This window comes from Cyprinodon tularosa, unplaced genomic scaffold, assembly GCF_016077235.1.
Source record: "Cyprinodon tularosa strain WSP-4 unplaced genomic scaffold, ASM1607723v1 ctg126, whole genome shotgun sequence".
Classification (NCBI taxonomy): domain Eukaryota; kingdom Metazoa; phylum Chordata; class Actinopteri; order Cyprinodontiformes; family Cyprinodontidae; genus Cyprinodon; species Cyprinodon tularosa.
In genome coordinates this window covers 359,123-380,536 of record NW_024038070.1, presented here as the reverse complement: position 1 = coordinate 380,536, position 21,414 = coordinate 359,123, and the positions used below count along the sequence as shown (strand labels likewise).

General features: G+C 37.4%; 1 protein-coding gene across 1 annotated transcript in view; it reads right to left on the bottom strand.

Moving 5' to 3' along the window:
- Window positions 1-296: 296 nt before the first annotated feature.
- LOC119777652 (voltage-dependent T-type calcium channel subunit alpha-1I-like) overlaps window positions 297-21,414 on the bottom strand; it is a 182,615-nt gene continuing 161,497 nt past the window's right edge. Inside the window, exons 32-36 of the mRNA XM_038276619.1 lie at window positions 13,176-13,322; window positions 7,849-7,986; window positions 5,069-5,276; window positions 3,434-3,672; window positions 297-3,256 (exon numbers count right to left, since the gene is read on the bottom strand). Of these exons, the coding sequence (XP_038132547.1) occupies window positions 2,534-3,256; window positions 3,434-3,672; window positions 5,069-5,276; window positions 7,849-7,986; window positions 13,176-13,322 (1,455 nt within the window). The 3' untranslated portion in view covers window positions 297-2,533. The remainder of the gene's footprint in view (window positions 3,257-3,433; window positions 3,673-5,068; window positions 5,277-7,848; window positions 7,987-13,175; window positions 13,323-21,414) is intronic.

The following is a 21,414-nucleotide window of genomic DNA, read 5'->3' as shown; positions in this document are numbered from 1 at the left end:
AGTACAAACCAATTCAAAATGGGATGAGTCAAACCAGGTGAAATTCTGCTTTGCCTTCTGTCTTAGCACGACTTTGCAGCTATTGTGTAAAATATAACTAGTGGTTTTTACCCCCCGACCTGAGTTAAAAAATGTCATTTGTTCAAGTCGTCCAATTGGAGCCCATCTCTTCTCTGAGTGGTATCTGAGAGGGCAGAGGTGCTTTCTGAATGGGTGTTAGGTTTCCGAAAAATATGAGTGAAAAACGGGCACTGATGAATTCTGTTGTTGAGGAGATAAAAATCACATTGACATCATTTACTCAGAGAACATACATGGAACATTTATTGCTGTGTTGTCAGGCTTAACCTTTGACGCCATATTTATTGACAACGATTCATCTTAAAAAGATATAATAGGACAATATATCTTTGATGCTAAAACAGCCCTTGGTTGCTTTGATTTTCATTTTCATCCTCAGACTACAGGTAACCTCTTCACTGACAAACAGCACACTCCAGTAAAAGGCCTGAAGTTATTTACGCACACACACACGCACAGACACACGTACCTACAGCTGTCTCACCCACTGAAACCAAACTCCTTCTATTAAAACATAGTCATCATAGTGATTTTGCATGATAAATGAGGTAAAATCCTCTTTTTTCTTACATCACCTCCATTTTTTTTTTCTTTCTTGGAAGAAAATCAAAGCAAATTTATCTAAAAAAAAACTGTCTACCCCTAGAAATCAGGCTTCTGGATCTCCGTTTTTGATGTAGTAATTCTCTAAATCCCAGAAACCAAAATAGCTTTCATAAAAAGAGGAAAAACCTTGCTGATTAGTTCAAAAATAAATGGTACAATAAGAAAGGGTTGCTACAAGGAGATGGAAAACATGAGTGCATCAAAATATCATGTCGTAAATTAGCATACTGTTTTGCAAACCCAGAGCCATGCTTAAGGTGCACTAGAGTGCCCAAAACCGATATGTTCTGATGCAACTTTAAAATTAAAGCTTTCATAGTGGTGGTGTCAGAGGGGTTCAGTCATGAGGCTACAAGCAAAGAATAGTGCAGCCATGTCTGTGAGTGAATATGGCGTGTGAATATGGCTGTTCCCATTTCTGGTTGTCCACACACTCCAACTCATGGGAATCCAAAATAAAAACAACCCTCAAATGTCCTTGAGGAGCAAGTATTCACATAAGGAAATGCGCTGAGAGCAATCACTCAGCGCACAAGTTTCTTTGAAATTTTTTGCTTGTCATATTATGTAGTGTCCTCACTTAAAAAACGTTTACAAAATTGGAAGCCACTAGCAGACGAAAAGTCTTAGACAAGTCGAAGACACTGCAGGGATTCAATAAGGACAAACTAATGGCAAAATGCAAACGTGCCTATTCTCCTGTCTACAAAAATAGTGGAATAGGAATCACATGGTTATCACCAAACATTGAAATCTTAATACACATCTGTATATAGATAAAAAAAAAATCCAGGTTAAATGCAATCCTATCATGCAGCCGAGGTTCTTTGCAACAGCGTCCTTTCGTTTAGAATCCTTGAAGATGGTGAGAAAGAGTGCAGTCAGAAGGAGTGCACATTGAGCTGTATTTCAGTGCACAAATGTTGCTCCGTGCACAATTATGTGCTCCCTGACAGGATTCCGAGTTCGTTTCACTCCACCTCTCTTTCACACTTATTTTTCCATGTTTATGATTGAGAGATCCTGGAGATAGAATGAAAGATAACCAATTTCACGAATCACTCCATGCAGTTATACCTCCACTGTCCCTCAATTTATTTCCATTTTCCGCTACCAGTGAAGACCAAGTTGACAGACACACAATGCTGATACCCATATTCTGGTTTCAGAGACACTGAGATGTTGTGCAGAATGAATTAACTCTTGCTTGGATACCTGAGGCAGTGCTTGGACACACAAACATAGACTGGGAGCAAATTATGTCGAACTCTTCTTCCTTCTTCCATTTTAAGCAGGTCTGTCAGGAAAGATGTCTGTTAGATCCACTCCCTGCTTTAAGACCCTCCCTTTGAGTCAACAAGAGACTTAAAAACAGTCATTCATGGCATTGATAGTTGGATTTGTTTTATTTTTTTCCAGTCCAAATCAACTTAAGCCATTAGAGAGAGAACAAAGCTGTTTTAGAGCAATGCTAACTCACTTTTGCATCTAGCTCCTTGCCTCAACTGTGTGTCTTATAAATGCAAGTTGTTGTTTTTCAGTGTGAACACCACTTTCCCTCAGATCCTGTAGAACGAGACCTACCAAGACAGTAGAGGGGCTGCTCCTCTGGCCATGCGCTTTGATCTATAGCCATTTGGCACCATTAGAAACAGCCAAAACCACCACTCTAGATAGTACATACAGTATATAAAGAGGTTAAGGGGGCAAGATGAGGGTTTAGTGTTGAAAGTCTGAGCATCATGTTTCATCAGACCTCTGTCTCCATAATGAAGCAGACTGAGAGGAACAGCAATGGGTTTAGTTCCAAGAAATGGAAAGAAAAAGAACAACTAAACATTATGTTTCATCTGTTCTGTCGACAGGAGCCTACTGTTGTTTGGCTTGAGCTTTTTCCCTTGAAACTGTGCTCTTTGTCTTCTATTACCCCAGTCCCTTCTCCTTTTTTGCTATCACCTAATACTCCTGTCCAGGGGTTGGCCAAAAAAGCTTGGGGTTCCATTAGCTCCAGGCCCATAATTTCCCTGCGGCCTTCCCTGCATCGAGAAGACAACAGAAGACCCCCTTTGTCAAGGCTACCTGTGCTGTTGCACTTCTTTACATGCCCTCCAGGGCATAGGACGTTGCTAGGTGGCAGCAAGGATGTTAGTGACAAGCTGCTTAGTGTCTCTGATAAATGTTCACTGTTGCCTGCTTGGCTGGAGCCACAACCACCAATAGAAGAGCCAATGCCTATACCCAAGTCTTCATCTGAGGGGTCGATGGAGTCTTCTCGATTGTAGCCGGGGCTCGTGCTGCCTCGTCCACTGCTCTGGCTCCTTTGGTGACCCCTGGTGGCCAAAAGGGTTACAGCAGGAGGGTTTGCCCTTGGATTTAGGGCTTGAACTGGAGAGGAAATAGTATCCTCAGGCTGGGAGATAGGGCACATGGGTGGTAAGGAAGCTGTTGGGATTGACAGTTCCATGTTCTGAGGTGGAGAAATGCTAAAGCTTAGTCCTTCTTCCAGAGTTGTCTGAAGGCTACCTTCTGAGCTCCCAGTTGCCAGGGATGAATCACTGTGGGATGGGTACTATAATAAGACAGAAAGGAGAAGTGGAAAGGAAAAGTAAATGCACCAGCCAACAATTTTCTTTTCATGAAGTCAAGACTGTTTACAATTATCTCTTTTAGCTACAAAACCATTGAATTACATTAATATTGTGCTATTCTTCCACTTTTATTTAGTTTGTAACCTCTGTCTGCTTACCTGTGCACAGATCCTCTTTCGAGGGGCTCCAGGGGAGCGGAATGAGACCCAAGAGGCTGGAGAGGTCAGTTTCATGCCTCTTGACAAATGCAGGCTCCTACTGCGAGAGGGTACCGGGATAGATGCCCCTGCAGAATGGAAAAACTCAGCAGGCAAATGAAAGAGGGTAGAAATCCCACTGGCTCCCTTTTCCTCATCTCCTTTGCCTCTCTCCTTGCTGCTGAGGCTGGAAATCGCACCTTTGGGAGAAAACCACAAGTATTCATGTCAACTTTTTCCCCCAACATAAATCTCTTATTTTATCTGAGCAAATTATCTGCTAGTGAGTGAGAGAGTCATTCATTCAGTCATGTATTCTGTTCTTTCTGCTGCTCACTTCAAATCATGGTCCCAAATATAATAGAAGTGGACTTATCCAGCTACACCGCACAGGGCTAATTGATCTCCAGCACTGATGTGCTTAAAATTATTCAAATTTTACATCTATTTACTGTAATAACACTAGACAATCATAAATCTTAAAAATGGAAACTAACTGCAAACTGTAAAAGCAGTTTTCCTGACACCAAGATTTTTCCAGGAATAATGCTTTTATTTTTATAGATCATGTAACGCTAAAGAAATCCAACTTTGGTGAACCTTGCACTCAAAGCTGGATTGTCACGAGATCTGAGTTTTCAGTCTCACAACAAATCCTTCTTGAAAGACTCCTGCTAATACGTCCGTCTCATAACCACCAGCGAGTCGAAATAATGACATGCCAGCAGTGTTTTTTGAGGCGGGACATGTAGGAATGACGACAGTCAGAAGCGCCATGCTGGGGCATAACAAACGTTTAAAAAAGGAGCAAAGAGAACCACTTGTGCATTTGTAGATGGGAAAGATGTCTGTGCTTTTCTTTCGACAGGATTTGGAAAAAGTTTGATTTATCAAGTTACTCTGCTAGTTGTGAAAACACTAAAGCAGCTGCAGACGAATCCTATTGTGATCATTGCTGCTATGGCGAGAAAGCATATGATGGAAGGCGAGTATTAGCTGGCACGTGACCCTATCAGCTCGAAGTATTGCACTAAACGTCGATCCTTTTCATGATCAGACTGAACGGCAGGTTGATAACATAGAACTCCACTAAGTTCTACACATAATAATCTGGCTACCGCCAGGATATCATTGGTAATCCTGTTTTTTCATTTCCTTTTAAAAGACCATTTGTATTGAGTAACTTCTTCCAGTCACTAAAATGTTTATATGTGTAGTATTTAGGCTCTGAGGCATGTCAACATTCAACCGCTGTTAGTTAACCTTCCTTTAATCCTCCCTTCATTAGGAAATTGAAAAAAGACCAGTTTTAGTCTTCAGTCTAAAATTATTGTGGAGCTGTATTGTGTTTTTGAACATAAATAAATGCTCATTGTAATGAGACAGTTTTCTCTCAAAAATTGAACTGACCACTTTTTTATAAGATACAGCTCCATAATAATTTTAGGTAATGTTGTAGTTCCATGCTTTAATACAATGGACATGTGCAGTGGTGATATAATCAAAATATTAACTTTAATAATTATTATTTTGATTAATCAAGTTAAAACATGTTCATTATTATCTCCATAAAATAACCTTGTAGAATTTACTGACCAGGGGAGCAGACTGGTGAGCACATCTTTGTTTGGTATGTTTGTATTCCCATCTCTTGTAGTGTGGTCTCTGTCTCTGTGCAAGAAACCCTGCATTGCAGGGATGCCCCCTGCACCTGACCTTGTTCCTCAGCCTGATGACCTCCTCCATGGCTGCCTTCTCCAACAACAGCCTCCTCAGATTCATGGGAGCCACTGCTGCACCTCCCCTAAAAGAGAAGGGACACAAAACCATAAAAAATATGTAGGATAATCTATATTATTGTAGAATAATTAAATAAATAAACATATTCCAAAGTACCAATTCTCAAAAGATGCCAAGAGGAAGATTTGTGGAAAAAAAAAAAGTGACATATAAGTTTCTTTTTAAAAGGATAACCAGGTGTGTTCGACAGCTTTTCCAAAGGGAATAGTCCACCCTCTAATGATTTAGTAATTCCTGGTTAAAGAACAAAATGACAGAAAATAAAAACGGAACAATCAGCTGAATTTGTAAGCACTATAGGAGTGCTAACACACTATGATGAACGCCTACGCAGGGAGTGGACTTTCTAAAGCTGATAGTGATCCAAAGTTGAGCTGCACCTGTGGCTGTGTGTGGGTATAATTTCTGTCTAAACGTGATGGACCCGCTGCCTGACACATAGTGTAGAGGAAAATTCAGACTCAGATGGTAGAAGGGGATAATTACCTAATACTACTATGGCAAATTTGGAAGAAAAAACAACAATAGGAAATGTATTTTTTATCTAACTAAAAGAGACATTATTTAAGTTTTTAGTGAAAAATATCTTTACAATAGCCATTTTATCAAACTGTTTAAAACATAATTTGATGAGCAGACATTTCTATAGTTTAGCACAGATGCATCTATAATCATGCATCTATATTTTCTTGCATTTACTTAGGGTCGAAGCATTATTTTCAAGATGGACTTTCTGGATACTCAGAAGCAACGAACATGCAGCTTAATTCAGACAAATGAAAAATCCGTGAAAAGTGAAAACAAAAAACAAAAAAAGAAGTAGCGAGCTAAGAGAACAAGCAAAAGAGTGCTGCAGTTTTGTGTTTTCGCCACAGGGTGCATTATCATTAAAAAAGTCTGTGGTTCCTCTTTAAACACCAAGCCTGTACGTGCGTTTTTTTTTACTAAGTTTTATGTTGTAAAAAAAAAACAATCCTTGGCCCTCTGCCCAGAACAAGTCATTTGGTGAGCGTGGCTGTAGGCAGGAAGCGGTCTGTCTCAGCCGCTTTGAATGTTATCATCCCAATAAATGGCCATTATTAGCAGTTACTTGACCCATAGAATAGCTTCAGATTACACCTCTTACTTACCAGTAGGCTCAGTAGATTGTTATCACGGAATTAATCCTAACCCTAAAGTATTTTTTTTCCTGCAGAAATAATTAATGTACTCATGTGTAATCTGAACATAATTTTAGTAGTTCTTCATCTAAAAAAGTTGATCAACATGTCAGCCATATTGAACAATCACTCATTAAAAGAAATCTTATATCCTGTAAATGGAGTTGTTTTTAAATACCCCATTCTTTTTTTAAAGAAGATAGCCTGTAAATAAAATACATAAAAAGTATGAAGTAGGTAAGTAGAAACTAAAACTTAAAGGTATAGAGGATGATCTTTTATTTCCAAGTGGATCATCTAAATAAATGGTCCTCCTAATTGTTAATCATTCTGGTGATAAGTTTATGTAAGGCCGTCCTATGTGCTTGTCCTGTTAGCTATCTTTTTCTGCACAGTCATTGAAGCTCGCCTTTCTTACTGCGGTTCTTTGAAAGGGTCGTCAGAGAAAAAGTGTCTATAAAATGTATGAAGAGAAAAGAAAGGCCTCAGAAGAGGCCAATAAATCCCGAAATACTTTCCGTGGAGAGCTCTCTTCGCAAAGCATTATGGGATTTGCAGTCATAGCGGCCAGCTGTCACCATAGGCTGTGGCTACCCCAGTGTGGCGACTAATAACAAAGATGGTGCAGGCACCACACAGTGGAGGAGGAGTTACCTGACTAACAGGGAACAAAAGCAGTGACTGGACCTACTTAGAGTTGATTGAACTAATTCATAGCAGTCATTGTAAAACCGAAAACTCAGAGTTCCCGACTTTAGGCTCAATCAATTTAGAGTTGAGGATTTGAACTATGTTTGTTAAACCTGCATATTGAAATGGACCTCAGCTCATTAAAGAAGCTAAAAGAAGTCATGTTGACAAAATATTTCATCATAAGTTCATGGTAAACTGTCTTACAGGCCAAGCCTCAACTAAAATAAAGTGTGTGACAATTATGTGTGCCTGCCTGCCTTCTTGCCTGTCTATCTTTTTTTTTTGTTATTCCATTTTGCATCTTTCCTTCTGCATTTAACCCCTTAAAGAGCAGTTTTCATCACCAAGGTAGCTGTCTGGGCCTTAGAGTATTGCTTGAATGCTTAGTGTTAGTTTGTGTTCTCTAATTAGGTATTTTTCAGAATCTAGAGTATGATATAAGTACCCTTTAACAAAAACAACCTTTAGGCACACATTAAGCATAGTTTTTATCAGGCCAATATTTCTAAAAAAGGTCATAAGAAATACAAGCTTGATATCAGGTTTCAGAATTACATATGTTTTTCAAATGATACGTCGTGTTGCACAAATTTACATTTACATATATATATATATATACATATATATATATATATATATATATATATATATATATATATATATATATATATATATATATTGTTTATTTGATCTTCTCCTTCAGCCCCACTGGTTTAAACTTACCTTCCCTTCATGCATCAGCAGCTGATAGCTGTTATGTTCATCCAGGCTTAGGTCGTCAGGGAGAGCAGGGGATGAGGACTTATCCGAGAGTTGCTCCGACTTCAGTGATGCCTGCTCTATCTCTGCCATTCTGATCTGCTGCAAAGAGTTTATTTTACTTATTGATGCCTTTAAAAGCCCATGAAAGAAAAAAACAAACAGTTACTTATTCCATCATGCTGGAAGAACACAATCTCATCAGTATTTACCATAACTATTCATAGCATGGAATACCTCAATAATGTTTCCTTCATTTAAATGTTTGAAAACATAAATAGATCTTGCATGATGCATCTGTTTACTCATTTTCCTTTAAATAACCAAAACAAGCTCTGTAGACAAAACAATAAAAGATAAAACCTCCCCCATGCTGAAATAAGGTGCAACAGTTGCTGACAATCCAGAGGCAATAATGCAATAGGATCTGCAAAGAGAGTATGATGAGACATTTCCAGCAGTACTGGTTTATCCTCCGTTGAACAAATGCGTTCAACTTTATTTCAAATCAAAGCATTCAAAAAATATTTGAAAAACAATTTTCTTGAAATTGCATAGCATGCAAATAAGTCAATATGCTTTTTTCCTCAATATTTAAAATGAGTGGAAGCTGATATCCCAAAAATACTGTTTAGGCTTTTCAGTACTATTTCTTTAACGATGTAAAGCAATAAATACCTAGAGCAAGTGGTTAACCGTGGTATTTAAAGTGGGCCAAGTGAAATTCAGTGGAGCGAGGCTGGTTAGCCATGTAGTAACGCATGCACAAAGCGGCTCATAAAGAGAGATTCATTGCTGATATGAGCCAGTTAATCACCACTGCCACAGCTCCCAGAGAGAGACAGAGATGTAATGAAGCAAAGCAAAGACACAAGGCGCAAGCACAGTGGAGTGACTCATTAGCTGAGAGAACCACTTTACAGTTTTTCCGTTTTGATTGACCCAGTAGCCCTCACTTGTACGGCTCTTTGGCAGCACTGTAGCTGGGACTTGTGTCTCCATAGGTGGTCAATAAATGGCCTCAACAACCCTCTGCAACTCATCTGCATTTTTTATCGACGCACCACGGAAACTACAGTGTCTCTCTTCTTGTTTTCTTCACTGTGCCTTTGGGGAGAACATTGAAGCAAAATAAAACGAGGAAAACTTTGCTACTGCAGAAATACTGCTTGTTTGTTGTAAAAAGATGGGAAGCTACAAAGTCACTACTTCAGTATAAGAAGAGAAAGGCACTGTTCTATTCAACAAAAGGGGACTGTAATAAAAAAAACAAAAAAAAACAAATCTGTCCTGACCAAAGAACATGAGTCATGCTAGCCAACACATGCTGTTTGCTGTATCATATATCCTTAAACCCTGCAGGAGAAATAGTCAGAGGGTAATTTCCTACAACACACATTAAGATTAACAACATGATTTGTAGGAAATGCACTGCTATGATTACAAATGAAGTAATATAGAGGGAAGCTGGTCTAAACAAAGCATAAGGTCAATATATGCAGCTAATTTAATGGTAAAGGTTGAACTGTCACTTTCCAGGTCGTCTCAAGGGCTTGTTTCAGAGTAACATGATGAATTATACTCTTCCCACACACTAAGTCATCCAGATTTTAGATTTTCTTTTGTAGATTTCAACATAACATTCAAGTGGAGACTCAACAATCTAAGAGCAAAGCATAAAGATTGATTTCACAATAAAATCAAAGACACTAAATTTCTCCCTGCAGCCCTTTAGGTAATACACTTAAACTGGGTTTGCTGCCACACAGAAAGCTCAAGTTAAGTAAGTGCTAAGTTAGCACTTTTTCCACACAAAGGTTACAGTAAAGTCATACAACAATGGACTGTGGGCTAGCAAGCTTTCAAGGTCATGACAAACTAAAACCGTAAATTAAGAAATCTACAAGCTTGTGGTTAGTGCAAAGGTAACTTGAAATAAAATTGCAATACTAGGGAAAACTGATCGCAATTTTGATTTATTGCAAAATTATTCAGCAAAATCCTCCGCTACTTTCTCCTTGACCTGTCTGCAGTGTTCCTTGGTCTTCATGATGCCTCTTGATCATTAACGTTTTCACATAAACCTCTGAGGCTTTTACAAAACAGCTGCATTTATACTGAGATTAAATCACACAGTTGAACATTTTACAAAATAGTGACCTTTTCAAGAATTTTTGTTTGCACTGTATCCTAGCTGAGTCAGAGATAGAGGGGAATCACTGCAAATGTGGCTTTTACCTCTAATTTTTTTCCACATAACACACAATCTTGATTAAAATATATTAATGCTTGTTGAAATGTGACCAAATGTAACAATAAAAAAAAATCAAGGGATATGAGAACTAGCGAAAGGAACAGTATGCAAGTCTAGTGTTAAAAAAAAAAAAAAAAAAAAAACTGAAGCAGAGTTGCTCTGAATCAGATATAGTAAATAAGAGACCAAACAGGGATAAGAAAAGGAGTGGGTACGCATACAGACGGGAGGAAGCATGTAAAAAGGAGGGAAGATTGATGCTCTGACAGCAGCTGCAGACAGGCAGAAAGCGAGGCTGACAGGTGAGGAGGTGTAGATCCCAGTTACTTCCTCCTCTGAGCTGACCCACAGCCCTTTGTCACTATGATGGACAACATTTGCACAGGACAGTATGTTTCTAAGTGCATGTTGAATTCAAGACTTTGCTGTTAACAAGACACCTTGGAATATAAACTCAAGGAGATCGTGGGTGGCCATGTGCATGCTCTCGTGCATAAAGACGGTCATGAAGGATGGATGCATTTGTGGGCTCATGCAGGCACACCTCATTATTTCATTAAGTATCCATGCAGGATGCCTTTTATCAACAAATTGTCATGGTAGTACAGTACGTGCAAATACATAGTCCATATTATTGGCCTGTCTTACAGCACACTGATCTGAAGTATCCTGCATATATTTGTGTTCATGAATGTAAATGTTATCTGTAATCTGGGTTTCCAGGAGAAATAGAGGATGAATCCAGGTTTTTTAGCCTAGCTTTTGATGCAAGCTAAAATTGGATGCTTACCTATACAGAAGTCTATTACACTCTGGATTCTATTTTATGGCGAAATCTTCCATATGTTTTACAAATTAGTATCTGTAAGGGCTTATATTTAGGTATAAATTACTGCATTAGGGTCCAATTGTAAATAAATGTACATTTTTAGCCATTTTCTACTTGGGGTTATGAAAAAAGCATCTGCTTGAAATTAAGTGTATTTGAGTAGGTAAATAAGATGATTTGCCAATGGAATAAGTATTTTTACTCTTAAAATGAGACAATTGTATAATGTGCACTTGAAAGAAGACAATACAATTTTTTTTTTTTTTTACCGGTATTTTAAATGAAAATTGTCTTGTTCCATTGGTAACATGTCACACTTACCCCCTGAATTTAAGACCAAATACTTCTTTGAAGAAAATACTTATCAAGATTTTTTCCAGTGTACCGATAAGAAATAGCAAAAAATAGGTAAATAGTAGAGCTGCCTAAATCGTGTATACCCATTAGGTCTTTAGAGTTCCCAGAATTTTATATCAGTAAAATGCAAGTGTAGGAGCATTTCTTACTTTCCTTATTTCCTTAATAAAAAACTTCAAATATTTTTTCACTCTCAAAATTACACATTGATGAAACTAATGCTGGTAAAGCAGTTTAAAAAATAAAATTGTTTCAAGCAAGCACAAAAGCAGTTCCATTGTGAAGTACTATACTCTAATGCTATGTTGGCAGTGCATGGTTTGATGTTCAGTTCCTATATTTGACTGAAATCCATTTGTTCTGCATGGTCTGCAGACTATACTTTAATGCAGCAAGAATTTGCATAATTGACTCCAAACTTTACACAGCTCTAGCGTACACAGAAGGACATTTAGACATCACATGGCAGCATTCAACATAGTAAGAAAAAACCCTGAGACCGCAAAACCTTTAAAAACTATCAGATACCTATCTGATTGAATACCTCATATGGAGGTGAAAAGATCAGAATTAGCCAGTGCAGACTATTCTTTTTTTTTTTTTCTTTTCTTCTCCAGCTTTTATTATCATTACATTGTCACAAGTATAGAGCAAGGAAATACACTGTCTGCATTTAAACCATCCCCTTGGGGAGCAGTGGGATGCCGTTGTGCAGCACCCAGGTAGCAGTGTGGGGTTAAGATTCTTTGCTCAGGGACCCAAAGTGGCAGTCCGTGGGAGTGGGGCTTGAATTCAGAACCTCAGGATTCCAAGCGCAATGTGCTAAACCACTAGCCCTCCCTTAAGGACAATGGCTGAAACAGTCGTGATTAATCGATTATTGAAATAGTAATCAACCAAATAAGTAATCGATTAATTAATCGTTAACTGGAGTGTAGAGGCTCAAAAACATGGCTTTATCTGACACAGCAACCCACTTATAGCAGTAAATATATCAAAATTATAAAAGTTCGTTCTCAAACTTTTTAACTTTTATTTATTTTTTACCAGTTGACTGATGTTCAGCTGACTTATCCTCTAGCTCAGTGTGATTGGTTGAAATGTGCTGCTTTTGAAAAATACACTTAGAATATTTGTGAATACTTCTTTGCATACTTCACCAGCAACAAAAGATGTGCATCTACAGCTTTATTTATTTTAGTTTAGGTTTTTTAAACTTGCCCATTCTAAAAGATGATCTAAATCATTTTGTCATATTTTTAGCTTTATGTTCAGGGTCATTGCCTTCCATCCATCTTTAACTTTGACCAACATCCCTCTCTCCTAAGGAAAAGCATCCCCACAGCATGATACTGCCACCTCCATTTCTTACAGTATGGATTATGTGATCAGGAAAAAAATCTAACCTTGATTTTTTATAGTTATTTTTAAATGACAAATCTAACATTTGTGCTTAGTTTGAGACACAATCAAAAAAGCCTATTTCTTTCTTGCTCTGATTTTGTCAATGTGTTGTGAAAGGTTTGTGATTATAATGAGCCTTTTTTTTATACATAAAAACTTAAAATTTTTCACTCATTGGATTTTTTTGCAGGTTATATCACAAATGGGGCTTTAATTTCACTTATCTTGTGCTGTATCTTATCAAGCAGCCTTGATATGGGACTGACGGAACAAAAATAACACTAATGACTATAAAGGATTTATGGATACTAAATTGTGCAAAAATATGTATTTGCTTCTGTTTAGCTTTTAACATATTAATACTTTCATACTTTCTTACCCAGTCCTGCTTTAGGTTGTGAATTTACTGTATACTGCATTGTGTTTTACATGTGTTCAGGTTGGTACCTCTTGCGGGTGGCCCTTGCAGTCTTTGCAGACAGGTGGAGAGGAGTAATGGTGGAAGACGGAGCCGGAGAGGTTGTCGATCATCAGCATCTCCCCATCTATTGTATCCTTGATTAGGAGAGATACGCTGTCCAACCACTGGCTCTCCTGGAACACATACACGCACACACACAAACACACGCGCACACAAGGACAGAAACACACACGGGACGCAGGCCGGCAGACCAGGATGCACGCAGGCGCAAACATGTGCACATGCGGACATGCGAGGACAAAGAACACGCAGGGAAATGCATACACCATTGGAAGGATTATTAAAGTGTCCATGTGTACACGCAGGTAGGCTTTCGCCGTTCCTATCTAAGTTAACATTTTGCAGCTGGTCATTCATGTGGAGTGCCTTCCAAAAACATCCAGAAGCTCAAATTCTTTCATTTCTCTTATTCAAGGAAGCATTTCAATGTATTTTATCAGAAATTTATGTTAATAAACAGAGCTAAATAGTGCATAACTGTAATTTCAAGGCAAAAGTTACACAGCTTTAATTATGTTTTATAAATAATTAGTGCTTGCATTTAGCCCTTTTGAGTCAATACATAAAACGACGACCTTTTTTGAACTGCTCTTTGTTATAAAGTTTTTGGTTTGCTCGGATTTTTGGTAGAAGTAAGGCCTGGGCTGTAAAAACACATTAATATATTTCGGTCCAAACATTCCACTGCACTGTATGATTTAGGTCAGCGTCCAGTTCGACAGTAAATATATGCTTGGTATTTTCAGAGAATACTGGTATTCTGGCTGAATAGTAAGCTCATTCCAGGCTCCCAACAAATTTGAGGAGCCTCGATGTCCATGATACTGCAACAACAATATATTGTAAATGTGATGTGCTATGTTAGTTTTCAATTTCCGTGAGGCCTTTACAGGACAACTTTATTTACCAGTTTTTCTTAATTAAAGGAAAAACTTAATTACTGTTTAAGCATCTTAGAAGGTGTTTTTCTTATTAAAATGTTTCAGAATACAGTGGGCTGAATACAGTGGGAAAAAAATTTGTGAACTGTGTACCCTTTACCTTTTGCAACACCAATATAATTCATTTTGGGTTGGTCTGCCTGAGGAATTCTAATAAAATCCATTGAAATTTGTGGTTTAAATGTGAAAAAACCTCCAAAGGGTTGAATATTTTTGCAAGGCACTGTTCTCGTTCATACATAGTAAATGTATCATCTAAGCTTTCATGAGACATTACAACAGAGAAATTATGAGTCAAATTATGATGATTTACCAAAATGTGTTGCTTGAGATTATATAATAATCATTCTCTCATTCTTAAAAATCTTCAGAGTAATAAACAAAGAAGAATACGACCCTAAATAATAAAGCTCCAAATGCTCATCAGTGGAGTAACATCTAATTTTACTATGGAAGCTTTGGGTGCTTAGTGTAGAGCAATTACGTTTGATATATCACCTCAATTAGGCTGTCCGATACCTTGTTAAAAGTATTTCAGATATAAGAGTTTGCTTTCTGCTCTGGGTATATTATAAGCTTTAAAGTAATTTGGCCTGTATGACTTGGATTTAAAACACATAAAACACTCCTCAATGATCCCTGCTTTCTTGAATCTCACCTGTTCGCTTTATTCCTGAAAAAAGCAGCTACTGTAGAGGGAAAGGAACATGCTTTTAAAGAGTGATCAAAACATGTTCAGCCTTTTTCGCCATGGTATTTCCCAATGAGTTGAATGCATTGTGCCCATAGTTAAAGTATTGTATTAAATCAGAAGATATTTCCCAAAAGGGTACTATGAAAATAAAGTTACTCTTTTTCAACTCGCCGATAAGCCTGATTTTATAAGAAACCATCTGAAAAGGTGCTTATTGGACTATACTTAGTTCTGTTATGCAAACTCACATCATCTCCTATGACTCACTTGGCTTTATTACATCTACACATGACATGTTTTAAAAAAAGATGAGGGGGTTAAGAGTTAAAGAGCGAACCTATAGTACAGTGAGCTGCATGCTACAGAAATGCTGTTGATTTATGAAGCAACTATGCAAAGGCATTAAGCAAGTCTGCAAAAGCCAGCTTATTTCAGAAAAGTATTAGGAAAAGCACACTCTGCATTTCGTAGGCAGGCTTAGTACAGTTTGTTGAACATGTAGGTGGAAAGCTTAATATATAAATAATGTTTGATTGACTGCTGTTGTCTGTATGCTGGACCCCATTAATAACTGTATTAGTGGACAACAATAGGTTCGTCTGGAGGGACTGGAAGTTGGGAGTAAGAGAGGAGAGAGCTGAAATTAATTACTGTCTCTGTTTGACTGTCACAGGCTCAGCCATTATCTCTCCTTTCTTGTATCTGGGCTGTAGCTGTGTGTGGGCCTGAACATTATGCAGTCTATCCTTTGGTGCTTGAATTGTACTTAAGCAATGTTTCTGCATGAAGCTTGAAACAATGGAATGTCTTACAAGAAAATATCAGCTTAAGATGAAATGTGCGCCTTCCATTCATAAAGCTTCTTTGCACCGGCATGCAAAACTTTGGACACCAATCAGTTAAACAAAGGGAGCTTCAGTCAGTCTAAATAAAAATGAAGAAAACTTCAAATATTGAATGTTAATACTCTGAAGGATTCAAGTTTCAAGAGCCTAATTAGCCTTATATTTTTATAGTTGTTAACTATGCATAAATCTACAGTCTTACCAGTGCCACAGTATTAAGCAATAATAATTGGACAGTTAATAATGTATTTTAGCAATTTTTAAGAAACACGACATTAAAGGTTTGTTGTAAATAAACCTATAATGTTTTGTAAAATACACGCACAATTAAAAAGAAACTAACTCAAACCCTAAAAAAGTAAATAAGTTACTCCTTTTGGGTAATAGAACACTTTGAGGAAAACTGTGCAGATGCAGTAGCAGCAATGCACAACTAAAGTTTGTAGCAAAATCTGCAAAAATCAGCCTTTCTTTGAAAGGAAGGCTGAAAACCTTTGCCACATCATCACGTGAATTAGAATATGTATAAAGAAATTCACAAAGCTGTTTGTCATGATCTGCCTTTCTGGACCTTCTGCTTCTGTTCATGCTTTTACATTGTGTTATCAGTTATGCTTTATTTTATTTTATTCTGTGTCGCTGTCAAGATTTGTATCATTTTGTTGTTTCTTTTAGTTTTCTTTTCAGCATCTTGTAGTACATATTTATTCCTCGGTCTAGTTTTATAGTAATTCTCCCGGTTATCTTGAGGTTATGGTTTTCCATGGCTTCAAAGTCATCTTAAGTTATCCCCCGTCTCTTCTGTTTATCCTGTAGTTTTCCCCTTGGTCATTATTTATTCTGTAGCCATTAGTAGTATTCCCCTTTGGCTTCATTTAAGTTATTTTCTAGTTACAGTTAAGCCCTGTTGTGTTCCCTGGTTACTCTTGGGTGCCCCCTAGTGCCCCTTTCCTTTGCCCTTAGCTCCTTTCTAGCTGGTTCTGTCAACACCTGCTCCCAATTAGCTGATAACTCCATTCATTGTTCTGTCTCCCATATGTACTCCTCTGCAGTTACTCATTGCTGGATTCTCTTCTCTATCACCTGTATGTATTCCCTTGAGTGTCTCTCTGTTTTGGTTTGGCTGAGTCCCCTGCCTGTTGTTGATTGAATTTATGCTTCTGTTGGCACCACTCTAATTAAATTTGCAATAAGCCACCTCAGTTTCCTTCTCCGCATTTGGGTCCACCCAAAACCTCCACACAACCTGACAATGTTAGTGTTAAATGTGAAAAGAAAATGAATCCTGTAAAAGAGAGAATTTATTTTTAATGTAACTGTTGAAAAAATGACTTGAAAAAGTCAACCTAGTTATTGGCTTTGAGAGCTTACTCAATTTACTAATGAACCAGAGTCTGCTGAGGTGTTATTTGCTGATAATTTCTCAATCTATTCAGTTTGTCATTAAGGCAAGAAAACTGTGACGTTATGACAATACACACATTTCTTGCAACAGTTTTTCGATGTGCTTGTTTGGGCCTATATGTAATCAGCAATTTGCCCCAGTGAGTTCAAAAGTTAAGCTGCTATTGTGAACACCTAAAAATCCCAGAGCAACTTGTTAGGTTTTGAAAATTCCCACCTCAATGTATACAAAAACATAAATAAACTTTTGTCCTAAATGTCTGTTATGATGGGTTCACACTGGAGGTGGTGTCAACGCCGAGTGTAGTGGTTTCAGAAAGAATTCCTATACAAACTGGGCGGTGAACTCCACATGATGAGAGCGGTGACGGCTCCACTCTCACCTCGTGCTAATCGATAGAGCTGAGGTGATGTCAAACAGCGGCACTGCATGGAGAGAGAGGGGATCGCTGAAGTTGAAACAAGCCAATCTTTTCTATGAAATTGCGACACGGCAGCATATCAGGGATTGGTTGTAGGTGAAGCTTAAAAAGCTAGAAATAAGGAATGCTGTCAAGCGAATTCGACATGGCTTTTAAAGGAGCCATTTTAATTAAATGCTAAAGGGACTTTTAATTGTCCTCACTTACCTCCAGCACAAACCCCAGTTTGTCATTGCCCACTGCCCAGCATCTGTGCTTTCTGCGTGGGTAGATTTATAAGGAAGTCCCGCCGAAACCGACATAATCAGAGCTTTCTCACTAAGGCGATTAAACATTTCAACGAACATTTTAGCAGTTGTCTGTAAATTTTAAAGGTCAGAACACACCGTTTGCCTACGACTTTTTAATCTCCATTCCGATTATTTTCTATGTCACACTGAGGCTACAATTAGGCAGGGTTTGGCGTATCTGTGCAGATTCTTTTTAACCTCTGTCTCTGTGCTATACACAAATTAAAACAATTTCCCATATTTGACTTGGACAGATTATGAAAAGTCATAAAAAATGCATTCTATAAAATAAAGCGAGTCTGTGCAGGATTTCAAATTAAAACATAATAAGATCTATGTCTAAAGAACACAAAAACAGCAATAAACACCATGGGGCGGTTTCTATGCTGATGAGGAAGTGATATGTTATTTTCAGAGAGATCTGCAAAGTTTATCAGAGTTTTTCTTTTTCTCATAGAGGTGAGAGAGATACGCTATGCTTAGCTGCTCTGCCTGCCTCTCATTATTTTGTTTTTGTGAGGCTGAAAAATGATCACTATTTTACGGTATACATTTTTTTTCTTCTGAAGTCATTTATTTTTCGAGGTGATTGATATACTGCGCTTTCTGTCCCTCATTGTTTTTTGCGAGGCTCAAAGAGGATCACGACTTTATCCGTTTCCTGTCCTCCATAACTCCTATCATGGGTAGAGTATTATATTTTTTTATGTTATATTGATCGCTTTTGCACGAGTCTATCCTGCTTGCTGTGTATGCTCTGTGCGACTCTCAAACTGACTCTTTCCCTGTGTGATTAACATGTTTTATTTTGTATTTTCCCGCAAAGCGGATGCTTTTTACTTTTTAACCACGTCTGTCTTCCTGTCACACCCATGAAGTTACCACTGAATTACTGCGTAGTCTGACTAAAATAGACCTGGGGTCTATCTAAGTCGGACCCACGCAAGCCCCCTTGTTTAAAATCGGGTTGGGTGTGTTTATCCCCATTGACTCTTAATGTACGCTAATTGCCACAACCTCATCTCACTCGATTTTCTATCGAATCGGACGCAAAATCGAAGTTGGTGTCTTCTAGCCATTAGTTTCATCTGTGCTTTTATTGTGAAATGCCGACAGCGAGACCTTGATAGGAAATGACAAAGGGTTACCAGGGGCAACGGAAGGTCCGAAGCGATGGGTCTGGGAGGCTTGTGATTTACTAAATATTAAACAATTATTCCAGCCACTAAATGAGTTAAACATGCCCACTGTTCTATTCAGTACCACCACAGGAATAACATGTGATGTTATGCAATAACTATATATCAGGAAGGAGTGCAGCACCAACATCTTCTAGGCTGGTGAAATCATCGGCCGTAATTAAAAATAATTTTATTTAAAAACAAAATCAGCACAAATGACATTTATACCTGCACAAATCACTGGGTAGCACTGAAAAAGTAGGCTCGATAATTTGAATTCAGTTCGGTGGCTAATATGGGAATAGTTGTCTTCCTAAAAAATAATCTTGTGATCTGTTTTTCATTTACTTTTAAGTTTTACAAATTACCACTTAAAATACACAAACCTGCACTAAAGAAGCAATAACCATTCAGTCTATTCAGCTGAGTTTTTTTTAACGTCGGTGGGATGTCAGCTTTACGCAGCTGAAGCTCATCCTATTTATTGATGCGTTCCATGGTGTAAACACCGTGCATCTGAAATGCAGAGGGGTGAACTACCTCCATAGCTCACGGAAACATTGCGTCCACCACCTCCAGTCTGAACCACCATTATGTATATATATATATATATATATATATATATATATATATATATATATATATATATATATATATATATATATATATATATATATATATATATATATATATATATTAGTGCTGTCAAAATTATCGCGTTATTATCGCGTTAACGCGAGGCCATTTTAACGGCGATAATTTTTTTAACGTGAGATTAACGCTATGTGGTTTTATGGTAAAATTTTCCAAGTACATCCCGCTGCAGCCTGCGGGGAGGCGGGGCTATTTTCCCCCAGTCAATGCATTTCTCATAGGCTTCGAGAGCGGAGCTCCTCAAGGGAAAAAGACGCTCATACACTGGGTGACGCTAGTGCCTTTTCTTTAAGCCCCACCACCAACAAACAAGTTGAGTGTCTGGTAACTAGTAGCAACCTGAAATACGCTGAGAAAACAGATTACTGAGGTGAAATGGAATCTGCTACGGCACTCTTGCTGTCACAGGTCGGTATCGTGTGTGTGTGTGGGTGGGTGTGTCTGTGTGTGGGTGGGTGGGTGTGTGTGTGTTCTCATTTTTGTTAAGAGGCTGAAAAGTAACTTTCATAGACTACCTCCATCTAGTGATGTCGGTCTATTGATTTTGATGTATTGATTGAAAATTGTTCATTATTATCTTGGTTAATTAACATCTAATGTTAACTCTACTACATTTTATAGCAGTAGGGTAAAATGCTTGTCTTTGTTCAAAAGACTGTATTAACTGTAAAGACTGTCTTTTACATCAGCCTGTTTTCAGGGCCTTTTTTTTGGCTACATATTTGTTATTTTTTGCTACATGCCATCTTCTTGCCATATGTTTCTATGGCATAATCAGTATCTGTGACCTGTTCTCATTTAAAAAAAAGAACATTGGCACAAACCTAGCCTGTATGTATTTTTTGTATGTCATCGAGAGTATTTAAATGATTTTCAATCAGAAAAAAAATTTGCGATTAAAATGCGATTAATCGCGAGTTAACTCAGGCATTGATGCGATTAATCGCGATTAAAAAAATTTAATCGATTGACAGCACTAATATATATATATATATATATATATATATATATATATATATATATATATATATATATATATATATATATATATATATATATATATATATATATATATATATATATATATATATATTTATATATATATATATTTATATATATATATATATATATATACTTTGTGGTAATTCAAATGTGGAAAATCAATGTACTTTAAACACTTTAGAAACATGATGTATTTGATGCCTTATTTCCCCCATATCCGTTTTTTTTTTTTTGTTGTTTTGTTTTATTGCAGACATTATCCCTTTTTTTTCAAATATATTTAGTCCTGAATTTCAGGCCTGCAGCATAAAAAGCATAATTTGATATGGAATCAACATGGAGTGCCTTTGTGAGATATAAGTCTTACAGAAAAATCAGTGGAGTGATTGACAAATATTACAGGCAAAGAAAAAACTGAAATGTGAGACAGTCCTCAAAATGACAAATGATTCACTCAAGGAACTTGGTAGATTTTCATTGCATAAACAAACAGCAAGAAGTCACAGTCACAGATCTCACAAACACACTGCATAGAGGACATTCATTCACAAAGTGTGAATGAACAACATTGTCTAGTATTACTTTGAGGACAACTTTCCAATGATCTTCAGAGCAGAATTATAGTTAACTTTAATTTATGTTTTTCTGTGTTAAACAGACACCCTAGTTACCATAAATTAGATATTTAATCAGACGTTATTGTAATATTGGCAACTGTTGAAATGGACAGAGTGGTAAGAGGTATAAAGATCATCTGAACCACAGATTAAAA